General features: G+C 37.4%; 1 protein-coding gene across 4 annotated transcripts in view; it reads left to right on the top strand.

The window, feature by feature from the left end:
- Positions 1 to 7,792, top strand: part of IL1RAPL1 (interleukin 1 receptor accessory protein like 1) — a 664,262-nt gene extending 656,470 nt beyond the window's left edge. For all 4 annotated transcript variants that reach the window (XM_064407418.1, XM_064407415.1, XM_064407416.1 and 1 more), the window contains 2 exons: positions 4,821 to 4,991; positions 6,290 to 7,792. In XM_064407418.1, the coding sequence (XP_064263488.1) occupies positions 4,821 to 4,991; positions 6,290 to 7,008 (890 nt within the window). In that variant the 3' untranslated portion in view covers positions 7,009 to 7,792. The remainder of the gene's footprint in view (positions 1 to 4,820; positions 4,992 to 6,289) is intronic.
- The last annotated feature ends 5,015 nt before the right edge of the window (positions 7,793 to 12,807 follow it).

Here is a 12,807-nt window from a genome sequence, read left to right as displayed (position 1 = left end):
ATGAACCTATGGGAATGCCCAGATAATGTCTTATTAACTGTCCAGGACAAGAGCAGGTAAGAAATTCTTCTTGGTGGTTTCCTGGGTTTCATCCCAGTGAAACTCTTAAGCAGCAAGGAATGGGAGTGCTTTAAGATTCTTCAGGTTTCTGTGTGACTAAGTTATTAACTTTCAAATATAACTTTTACCATTGGTTTAAGCACCACCAAAGCACTTGTGTTAATGATTATGCTATGTAGGTATAGCTAGACTGAAATTACTGCTGAAGTTAGTGACTTTGCAATTACTGAACCTTCCCTGGGGATGCACAAAATAAGTTTGCAATAGCAGTCTCACCACTCGTTTATATATTCTTATTGGCTATTGGCAAATTGTGACGATAAGAAATCCTGCTCTATGAATATCAATTTAAAATTCTATTAAAATCACCTTAGAAAAATGCAGCTCTCTTCTTTCTAAGCATAGTGGTTGCAAAAAGGGATTTTTCTCTTATTTAATTACAATTTTGTTGCTGGAAAACTGTTTCTTTTAACTCTTCTTGTTTATGCTATTTATTTACATCTGAAATGCAGTTCAAACAATAAAAACTCAATTTATGTCTCCACTGAATATGGGACTTTCTAGATTCTAGTACATGAAATGTCCTAATTCAAAGGAAAATTCCTTCTTTTTTGTCTCTTCCTAATTCACAGCATCTAAAGTGCCTGTGTAATTTATGTTATATATATATATATATTTAAAAATTAAATATTACCAGGATCATCTTTGGATTTCAAACTAAGAGATTGTTATAGGTTAAAAAGTTTGGATGCAAAGTAGAAAAAAAGAGACTCCCATACAATTCAACATTGCTCAATTGCACAAGAATGTGAACTATCACGAGGAATGCTACATTTAAAATATACTATGCCATGGAAAAATTTATGTGCATAGTTCTTAATTTTTATTAACACTAAAAGGGTTTGACATTTAAAAATGATAGAAAATGTTACATCAGCAACAGTAAATAGTGTGAGGAAAAGTATAAGTATTTTGAAAGACCTAGGATTTAAGTGTTTTATTCAACTCAGCACTATATGACATTTTTTTCATTATATTAAGGATAACCACTATCCCAATGTATATATTAAATGTAGCCCCTAAGATAGTGAAGCAAATACAGATTAAGAAATGCCATAATTTTGAAGAAACTACAGTCTCTGAGAAATTTTGAAAGGTTCTTTGTAACCTTTCCTGAATACAGCATGCTTTTTTAAGACAAAAGTTTCCTGTATCAGTTTGACTCCAGCTCCCTGCAGCATTTGGAAGGATCCAATCTCCAGTTTCCCCCTGAAATTGTGAAACACTGAGCTCAATCAGTGCTTTGGTCTTGACTCCTTCCTGTATGAGTATCTGAGTATTTGAGAGGCAAGCATGTGCTCTGCTGAAGGAGAGGGGTCAGCTCTGCAGTTCCCTGCTGATCTGGAAATGGAAGATCTGCCCAGCCTTGGTGGCTACACCGAGCTGTGGAGCACCCTGTGCATGGTCAGCTGCCTCCACTGCACTGAACGTGTCTGAGGTCACTGCAAACTCCTCTGAGGATTTCAGGATGCACAGACACATGAGCTGACTCTTCCATCTTGGTCTTAGAGCTTCATTGAAATAAGATTCATTATGAAATGCAACATTGTGGGATTTCTCCTTCTTTTGATCTCTTAATCTGTCACGTGCTAAAATGTATAATGCCAGCTAAAAGTCAGAATTTGCCACTGGCTTGAACATGGCTGATAAGAAAAAAAAATTACTCTAGAAATATTTTTGGGGTTTTTTTTTAATTTTTCATGATGATTTTTCTGTCTCCCATTAGCAGGGATATCTTCAATGTTTAAGTTTAATAAACCCTCAAAGGCCCAAACTGCTGACTTCTTGCAGTGTAACATGGAAATCATTAGAAAACACATACATCTATAATGCAAATTTGATGTTAAATGTGTTTGGTGGTCCCTGTAGAAGAGGAAGTTTTATCTTTCTTTCTGTAGGCACCAGCTTATCATTTCTTCATGTGTAGCTGTTAAGAGAGCATGCATACAGATGAGTTCTTAGATGTCTGATAGCAATTTACTTACCCAAAGATCCCATTTGCATGTGAAAAAGTAGATGTATATAGAGTCTGGGTTTCATTTTATGCTTACACTGAGCCTTTAAGTGACTGCTGCTGAGCACACCCTTGGAATAACAAGAAGCATTTACAGCTTCATCCCCTAAAAATTTATATCATTTCTGCTGGATTAACATTGTAGGGAGTTACAGGGAGTATGACAGCATGCTCTGCATTTAGATGAGTACCAAAAGGAATGGGCAAAATTAAAGAATGCATGTTCCAATGATGCAACGGGTGCTTTGCCTAGAAACCTGGGCCACTAAGTGAAGTAATCTTTCTATATGTTATTAATGAACATGAGATTTGACCCTCAGTGTTTACTCCTAAGGTCTATCTAAACCTGTGGCTGAATGTAGCTCCATGACCATTGCTCACTTACATACTTCTTTTCAGCTCCCTAGAATGGTTGAATTGATAGGACAGTTTGTAACTCGCAGTCTATTTTGTCTGGAGTCTTGCAGTATTAGTGGTTTGGGGCTGGCTGAAACATTTGTGGACTGAATGCATATCACGCCTTGAGCACAAGCTGCATTTGACCTCATTGTGATGAACTAATCCAGAGCTTCCCCATGCCTGATGCCCAAACACATCTCTGCAGATATACCCTAGACCCCCACCATTCTTTGCCCTACAAATACGAATAAAACTAGGAAGGAAATATATTTTCCCTGCAATACAGGATGATGCAGCTGTAGTTAGGGAGATGCTGAAGCCTCCATAATATGAAAAATGTGTACTTTGACTAAATGCATAAGTGTGATATTTGCATATACAATAAAACAATGTCATAGCACAAATAATCCCCTCCAAGTAAGAATGTGTGTTTGTATCTTAGCAGGCAATACTCAGACTTTAAACAGTTTGAATTCTGCATTATTTCTTATTATTTATCTCTTTGAAAAATGATGCATTCTCATCTTTACTCAAAGACTTTGAACAGAGCAGCACCCATCTCAAGCCTGTACCATGGTAATGACCATTAATGAAGTGACAATAGAATATGTCATTGCAGCATCAGCATTTTGTCAGTTGTAATAATTTTCCCGTATTTGTTGATCTCACTGTGTGCTAACTCTTTTGCTGGGTTAACGCTGGTATACTGCAGAAATAAAAACCTGCAGTGTATATTCTTCTATATCATACTTGATCAAATCAGCCTTATTTTAAGGCATTATCAAAGGCAGGAGGTGCTTGTCTGTTATTAAAAGACATGTTTTCATAAATACTCCCAAAAAATCCTGGAAGGTTTGACCCATAAAAGGCAGTGTTTCTCTTTTTCTTAGTTTCCTTTTTTTACTGTTGTTTTTGGGGTTTTTTTGGTTTTTTTTTTTTTTTTTTTGGTATTTGTTTTGTTTGGGTTTTTTCTGTGGCTATAACAATGCAATAATAATACCGCACAAAAGATGTGCAGGGCACAGAATGAGCACATGGCCATTTTATGGGTTTAGAAAGTTTAAAAGTAGTAACAGTGCAACCACATTTGTTCTGTCATCTGCAAATGTTACTTAGCATAGTGCCCATGGTTCCTCAGAAGGGAGAGAGGACTGCTCAAGATTAGCACCGCTCCATTAATTTCATTTACACTCTTTCCATCCACCCTACAGCTGGCAGGTTTTTCAAAATAATGCTACCAGACTACAAAAAGGTGTAAAATGAAGAAAGGAGATGCTCAATAAATAAATGAAGTCAGCATTGACTGAATATAACATTACTTATGACACACAGTATTTAGAATATTCAGTCAGATCTCTTTTATAAGCAATTGATATTCTGGATAGTCTGTTCATAATGTTGTCAAGAGAGTTAGAAGGATGTTAACATTTCATTACTCTTGTCATTGATTTTCCTCTGCTTTCTTCACAACAGAAGTCAAAACGTGACCTCTTATTCCACTGAATTAGTTCCAGAACACTTGGCATTATTGACCTCCTAATGAAAATTAATGGCGGCTCTTTTGATTCAGTCTTTCAAGTAGGCACACCAAGCACATTTAAAACACAGGCATGGTTATTTCTCATACTGAAGTAACACACTGTTAAGTAATGAAATGTACATTAATGCAACATTAAATTTGCAAATTTAAGTGCACGAAATTCAAGAAATTTAAACTGCATTATCAGGATATGATGCTGGAAAGATTTAAGCTTGGCAATAATTTCAGACCTGCAGAGTTAAGGAGTTTTACAAGGAATGCTATATACATACACTTAGAGCATTTCAGCCTCAGGTCCTAAATTTATAGTAAAATTCTGGTAAGACTGAAATGCTTTTACTATGCAGCAGAGACATTTACACATTAGCCTAGTTATTTCCACGCTCTTCATTCTCCTTTTATGCTAGAGAAGAATGCAAATTCTTCTCAGCGATTTTTGACTTTTGTGCTTATGAGCTGTCACCCTGCAGTTGAATAGATTTCCTTCATCCAAATTCTTACATAAACTAACTTCTGTCTATGGATATGGAGCCCTTCTTCCTTGCATCTGTGTAATTCAGGATTATCCCTACCAGGTGAAACAGGAAAGCTGAATGGATGCATATCTGGAGACTGGGTGAAAGCTTGCCATTTTATCAAAACCATTTCCTCTTCCTGGAAAATTCTCCCAGAAATAATACCTGGGGAAACATCTGGGAAAACTGCTAGAATAAGGAATAAACTAACTTAATTTCCCTCTTTTCTTAGACAACAAAGATTATGATGCATATCTATCTTATACCAAAGTGGATCCTGACCAGTGGAATCAAGAAACTGGAGAAGAAGAAAGATTTGCTCTTGAGATTCTACCAGATATGCTGGAAAAGCATTATGGATACAAGTTGTTCATACCAGACAGAGATTTGATTCCCACAGGAAGTAAGTCATGTCTTCATTCTCATGTGATATTGAAGGAGAAAATGAGTGATTGCAGTGATTGTTTTAGTCTTGTTTCTATACCTACTCCTTCAGAATGTCATCTTTTCTCCCATGTCTTAGAGAATGGTGAGAATAAGCCATCAAACATTAATGTGCATTTCCCAGATAAGAGGATTATTATTTAGTAATTGTATTGTTTTAAATGAAGGTAAAACAGTGCAGAAAGGGGATGCATAAGTAAAGGAAATGAAAAAGACTGACATTTTTCAGATTTTTTGAGAAATTGTATATCTAGGAATGAATACCAACTTCTTTCTTTTCAGTTTCTTAGATTTTGTTTGGAAAGATATCCATGATTCCAAGTATTACAGAAATTCATACAGGAAGGAAAAAGCTGTGTTTGGACTAAGGCAATGCTTGAGTAATAATTTCTACACCAGAAAAAAGTAGTGAATCCTGTCAGTGTCCACTGTAGACAATTGTGTAGTGGATGTACTTGATCATTCTCTGAGACTGAATACTTAAATTGATTCCAGCTGGTACAAGTAGATATTTTTCATGTTCCTCTCACATATTCCAATATAACTGCAGTAATATTTTGTCAGTTGCTGTAATATTCTCCATTACTTCAGTGTGACCATATAGACAGTGACTAAGTTCAATACCTTTAGTGAAAGATGAAAGAAAGGATACTTGGTATAGACAAACAACATAGAACATCAAACAATCTAATGGATATTTTTTAAATCTACAGCAAACTAAACTCTAATTTACAGGAGATAACAATTTTTATGAATGTGTGTGGCAGGGGCGTGATGGAAAAACAGAACCTAAGCCTACCAAAAAACTTAGAGTATCATTTGGATTTGAGACTGAGGTCCTGAAGCACATGGCTGCTTCTCTGTTGTCTGACTGGGTGACATTGGCTTTTTAAAATTGTGGTGGACATATTTGTTCCAATAGCAATATAGATGATACAAAGCCACAGGTCATGAAGAAACATTCACAATCCATAGCACGTGTGGGAATAGATGTTTTGCAGGATCACAGGATGGTTGAGGCTGGAAGGGGCCTGTGGAGGTCATCTGCTCCAACCTCCCTGTTCGAGCAGGTCCACATAGAGCAGGTTGCTCAAGATCATGCTCTGCCAGGCCAGCCTGGCACATTTATAAATGATGTTTTTGCATATTTCAGTGAGATCTCCTGGGAGCAGGGATTTGCCTCTGTTGTTTCTCACCAGTTTATGAGAGCAAACTGTTTTCTTACACTGTTTTTTGAGCAATTGTTTTATTTTGTAGCCTACATTGAAGATGTGGCAAGATGTGTAGACCAAAGCAAGCGACTGATCATCGTCATGACTCCAAGTTACGTGGTAAGAAGAGGTTGGAGCATCTTTGAACTGGAAACAAGGCTTCGAAATATGTTAGTCACGGGAGAAATCAAAGTGATACTGATTGAATGCAGTGAACTACGAGGAGTTATGAACTACCAGGAGGTTGAGGCCCTCAAACATACCATCAAGCTCCTCACTGTCATTAAATGGCATGGACCAAAATGCAACAAGTTGAATTCCAAGTTCTGGAAACGTTTACAGTACGAAATGCCTTTTAAGAGGATTGAACCCATGACAAACGAGCAGGTTTTAGATGTCAGTGAGCAGGGGCCCTTTGGGGAACTGCAGACAGTCTCCGCAATTTCCATGGCTGCTGCCACCTCCACTGCTCTTGCCACTGCCCATCCAGACCTGCGCTCCACCTTTCATAACACATATCATTCACAGATGCGCCAGAAACACTATTACCGGAGCTATGAATACGATGTACCTCCTGCCGGCACCCTGCCTCTTACCTCAATAGGTAACCAGCACACCTACTGCAACATCCCCATGACACTTATAAACGGGCAGCGGCCGCAGACAAAAACTAACAGGGAGCAGAACCCCGAAGAGGCTCACACAAACAGTGCCATACTGCCCCTCTTGCCACGGGAGACCAGTATATCAAGTGTCATTTGGTGACCGACATGCAAGGGGCTGTCAACCCCCTTGAGTAGGAGCAGAGTCTGCAGTCTGGTGCCTGGAACTACATCCTCGACTGCTGCTGTTAAACATGCATTACAATCGATAACAAACGAGGAAAAACAGGGTCTTGTACATATGTTTTTTGCAATTTCTTTGTAGCATCAGTCTTCCTGTTTTACCCATGTCTCTTCCCATTCACATTTTTGACTTTGTTTTATATGTCATTGGAATTTGTATATTTACATTTTTTTTAAATGAAGAGACTGCTGTATAGATAGGAAACTTTTTTGCTTCATTAGTATAGTTTTAGACTTTTTGTTTGTTTATAACCTCTCTTGGGAATGCTTGGACAAAGCTATGTTGATATCAGAAGCACCATCCATTTTGTTGGCCTGCCTAGCCATGCCTGCTGCAGCTTACCTCTTTTGGAGAGTTTTTGTTCTTAGAAGGACCCCACTGCTCACTGAGAGCTCCAGTTTCATTTCTACTCCCGTAATGTGCACTGCTCCTTCCCTGCCCTTACAAAGGCCCCCATTTGGGGTAACACTACAGTCTGACCATCTAACATGTAACTTGGTAGATACCTGTCAAACAAGAGAAAATACCCAATCTGTATTGGTTGCTTCACAGTAGTCACTAGAGTGTGTAGAAACTATAGCTGGTTTGGTTTTTGCTTTCTTGGGTTTGTTTTTTTTCCTAATTCTTATTTTAAGAATGAGTTGGTTGTATCCCTTTTATAAATATAAAAGCAACCCTATTTTTAACACGTCCTGGAAAATTATTAATGTGGTTGTGGATTTTATTTTTTAAGCACTCATTTTTTTTCTTTCTCAACTTTCAAAATCTTGCAAATAACATTTGCAAATGTCAGGCGAGTAAGACAAGTGAGGCAATAGACACTGAAATGCAGAGTCCTGCTGATATGTACAGTGATGACTTCCAAACCAAAGGGGAATAAAAAAGACAGTATTGTAGATGGTTTGTCACTTTGTATTATAGAAAGTGTTATTTTCAAAACAAAAAAGTAAGAGCAAAACATTATTTTCCTGTGGATTTCAGAGTCCCTTGTATTTTAATGTTCCAAAAACTGTATTTGCTTTAAAATTATATATTCAAGATTAAGAAATCTTATTTCATTTGGTTTTAGCTTGTAACAATAAATAAAACTTTATTAATTTCAACATGATTTCAGTAAGAACTCAGGCAGAACAAAATGACATGATTACCAGAAATATAACTGTTTTCAGAATATACTTTATTTATACAAAATTAATATTTAAATCAGACCTGGAAGTATTAAAAACAGTTTATTCACTTTAATGAATAAATAAATTAGTTTTATTTTTATGTATGATTCCATCTTTGAGGAGTTGCAAATAATGCATGTACCATGACTGACAGGGAAGAATAAAAGCCCACCACTGTGTTTACATCCAGACATCTTTGAGACAAATTAAATAAGCACCTTGTTCGTACTTATGTTTTAAATAACAAAAAGTCCTTTCTGGTTTTAGAATGAGAGAGTAGAGGTGCAACTCTGCAACAAATTCAGGCCAAGCTCTCTGCTAGTCCCTGCTGGCAGAAGCAGAGGAGCTGGAGTAGAGTTACTGGTTGCAGCACACTGTCACAGAGCCATGGGTTTGATTTACCCTGGCAGAATCATAACTGGTGTCCTGGCAAACAGGTCTTAGAGTCTATTTATGTAATTAATTAGCTTTAGGTGTCTTTATGGCAGCTGAATGACATTGGCCAATATAATGGATGTCGTGTGGTTTGCTCATCATGATTGTCACAACAAGAAAAGTAGAGCTTATAATATTTTGGTCTTAATGAGAAGTGAGTGGAGAAGCTGCAGTTTTGGGGATATTTGTGGGAGCAATCCAGAACCGACAGTGTGGGAGGAAATGACTGTGCTTCTGTTGTGAAAGTCAAGAAACCTCGGTATCTGCATAAGCAGCTAATAGACCTTTGAGGTGTACACTTTTATTTTGCTTTAAATGTTTATTTCTTTGAGATTAAGCTCAAGTCCTTTTCTACAACCTGTTCTTTATTATAGTGTCTCTGGACATGTGCCAAACATCCACAAAATGGAAATTAGGCTGACAGGTCACATAAAATTTTAAGGGAACTTTGCACGTTTGCTTTAAGAAAGCTATCATTTATTTGCTCTTACAGACACCTGTCAGGCACTGATGGCATTTTCCTTCATTCATTTGGATGCCTGTCCTGGTTTTGACTGGACTGAGGGGGGGAGAAGGGGAGGGGTTGAGTGAGTGGCAGTGTGGTACTTAATTTCCATCTGGGCTTAAACCACAACAGTCCCAAATACCCCGAGATGCTCTGAAAGCAATGCATTATTCTTTTCCACTTTACATGCCCTGATGTAAAGACTGGGATGTGGAATAAATGGAGGATGTAATTATTTGTCAATGGGTAGGTCTTTCCTTAGGCACATGGGAAGTACTTTTCTGTTCTTCTATTTTTATGCACTTTGAATAGCATGATTCAGGGATTGACAAATACTATTTGATATTCTCACTACTTAAAGGAAGTTTTTCTTATAATGTTTTGTCATAATATTAAATATAAGAAAAACAAGCAAACAAACAAAAAAAGAGAAACAAACCACAAAACCTGAAGTGGAGAAGTTGTCTGTGGCTTTAGACGCATTCCTCCTTACTGTTCCTCTCCTGTGAACAGCTCTGTGTGGGGAACTGTGAAGGAAACTGTTGTGTGCTCACATGCTCTATGTTTGACAAAAATTCTGTTGGAATGCAAGATAAAATGGAAACAAACAAACAAGGAAACAAACCAAAACCAACAAAAATTGTCATTGCCCTAGTGCTTAGGCTACATCATTTTTGTTGAAGGTGTTTTGATTTTTGACAATGCAGCCTGAAATGTGCATGCAATAGCCACATATAAGGTTTAGCCATAAGCAAATAGCACTTTATTTTAAAAAAGGCACAGTGTGATGATCAGAAAAACTTACTCTGCCTGGTCAATAACTTTGGGTCTGTATGTGGATTCTATGCACGTGAATTATCCAAGTGTGGTGCTCTGTCTTTATAAGGCTCTCTCTAATCGTGGTAGTCCATGTTATAAAAGGACTCTTGTCACACAGCTTGTGTAAATTCAGTATATAGTTTCTCCAGAGAGCATATATAGCTGGAAAGAAATAGGAGACTGTATAGAATGCAGCTAATGATTTTGAAGGCAAAATGCATTGCTGGGTCTGATTCTGTTCTCAGTTTCAGCACTATGCTTTCAGAGTAAATCTAATAAATCTGAATGAGTGCAAGATTGATTTGTGTGGAAGAAAATTGGAAAAACAAAGAGAAAAGGAATTCATATTTGCAGTCTGTGACAAGCTGAAATATTGACTGCAAGGAAAGAAACAGCAAAATGCCTTCTGGATTTTAGCGGGGACCCAGTTCTCACCTGGCAGCCAACATCGAACACTTTCAATATTATCTGTTTCAGAGTTCAATATTGTTAGGCTTAGATGCAAAGTAATATTTTTCTATTTTTGCACAGCTATGAAAACCATGTGTATTTTATATAATGAATGATAATCAGTTCCATAATAGTCAGAAAGCTTGTTATACTGGCCTGATCAAAATTCACGAAGATTTATTTGGATATTGTACATTAATGACTCATTTAAATTATAGATAGAGCAGTGAGATTTGGGAAAAATGGCCTAGTAAAACGGATTCTTTCATTTTTACACTAAAAAAAGAAGAAGGAAAAAAAAAAAAGAAAATGTCAAGCTAGTAAGCCTAAGGAGAATTTAATTAAAATCCAAACAAGGAAGAAAAACTACAGTAGTAAAGTAAGCTCAAAAATAGAGCAGTGGCCAATGGAGAATAAAGGGCAAAATACCCACTTGCTTTTTGACTGTGTTGTGGTTTCTTTTGTCATGCAAAGCTCTGTACTCTGGCTGACCTATATCAAGCAACTGGCTTTTTTGGAAGCCATCCAGACCGATCAGCAACACAAATATGTCCCTGTATGTCTAATACACTTCTGAATGATTTTGTACTTGTTGATAGTCTAGCACAGAGAGATTTTTGTTTGTCTTCTATTGTTGTTATAAAGAGGATGGCAAAAATCTGTCAGCACTAAAAAAATGTTTGTAACAGACCTGGTTTATAAACTAGAATAACTATATTCCTTCACTCCCACCCCCTGTCTGGTCTGCTGTTATTAAGACACATTTTCTAACCCGGTTGAGAAATAGGTTAAAGTGGCTGGCAACAGAAAAAATGTCAGAAAATGTAAGCAACCTCATAAGAATGAGTTTCCTTGTATTATGAGGGTTGCAAGTTCCCTTGCCTTTCCTTTTTTTTTTTTTTTTTTTCTTGTGTGTAAGCACATCTCTTCACCCCCTAAATAGCCCACTGAGTGGAGGCTGAAGAACACCATTGTGTCTTTAATTTCAGATTCACTGAATTTAGCATGGATGTTTGTGATGTAATTCTGCAGGGCCATTTTCCTTTGACTCTGTCCCTATCCTCCAAGAACACGTTGGCAGCATCACACTTCACCAAACAGCCTTGACTTGATGTTCCAAAACTCAGTTTTTTGCCCTGGGGAGTGAAAATGATAAAAATGTTTCAGCTTTTAAGAGTTTTCCTATGCCTTTTTTTTTTATTTCTGATTATAACAAAGTTTGACTTTTGCTCTGGACTAATAAGCTGTGGTGTACATTTAAGAGTCCACAGGGTCATGAAGTAGTTAGAGAAGAAATTACAAAGGCAGGTCTGATACCTTATGTAGAAAACATGTCAATTCTGAAGCCATTCAGGCTACTAAAAAAGGAGTATATTTTTATTGGGCTTTTTAAAGGGAAGTATTCAACTTGTAATTACAGCCAGATTAATCCCAAAAGCTTATCAGCATTCTTAACATTAAATAGCCAATACCTTAAATAACATAATTTCAGAAACATTCAATAGTCAATTCAAATATTGTTATTTGGGGGACTAAGAGCTACATGATTCTCTAGGATCTAAATGTTAAACAACATAGATCATCTCAGTACTAACTGAGTTTATAGAGGGTACAAACATTTTTCTTGATCACTAGTATTAAGAAAATAATTTGAAGCAAAATGCGAGAGCTAAGAATTTGAAGGAGGTATTATTGATATCTTTTATAAATACATCTCAACTACCAGAACATGTCAAAAGGAACAGCCAATTTATGAAAAAATAAATAGATCTGGGTTTTTACCTTCTCTTTCTCTGTTAATCAAATACTAGCTCTTCCTCTGCCCTCCTCAAAAATACAAAGTCATCCAGGAGCAATTAATACCTACTGAGCCCATACTCTCAAATTCATTTTGTGACAGAAAAAGAAGTGCAAGCCAGGGCAGGCAGCTGCACCACATGTCTATGACTGAGAAGCTCCACAGAGGGGAAAGTGTGTTCCTGTGCATGGAGGAGGAGAGCAGGGGCCCCTCTGGCCTCAAGTTTAGTTATTCCTGTGTCAGGTGGGCGCAGAAGGAACCTCAAGGTATCACCACTGTCCTAACTGCTGTAGGCAACACACAGGGAAGGTGGGCAGTAAGTTGCTACTGATGTTAGTGAAAATAAACATGAGAACTATCAGATGTAGAGGGACAGATACCCTGTTGCAAAGCAGCTGGAAGAGCAGGAACAGCTGGCAGTATTTCCCATTTGCTCCATGTTCAGAGTAAACGCCAGCACCAAGCACAGGAAGAGGTCAGCTTGCTTGGTTAGTGCGCAGTCCACTAAACAGCTACAGGAAATTGCCATCTCAGTCAGGTAA

The sequence above is a fragment of the Passer domesticus genome, chromosome 2, assembly GCF_036417665.1.
Source record: "Passer domesticus isolate bPasDom1 chromosome 2, bPasDom1.hap1, whole genome shotgun sequence".
Taxonomy (NCBI): Eukaryota; Metazoa; Chordata; class Aves; order Passeriformes; family Passeridae; genus Passer; species Passer domesticus.
Note: the sequence above shows the minus strand (reverse complement) of the source record. Positions and strands in the feature narration are given on the sequence as shown.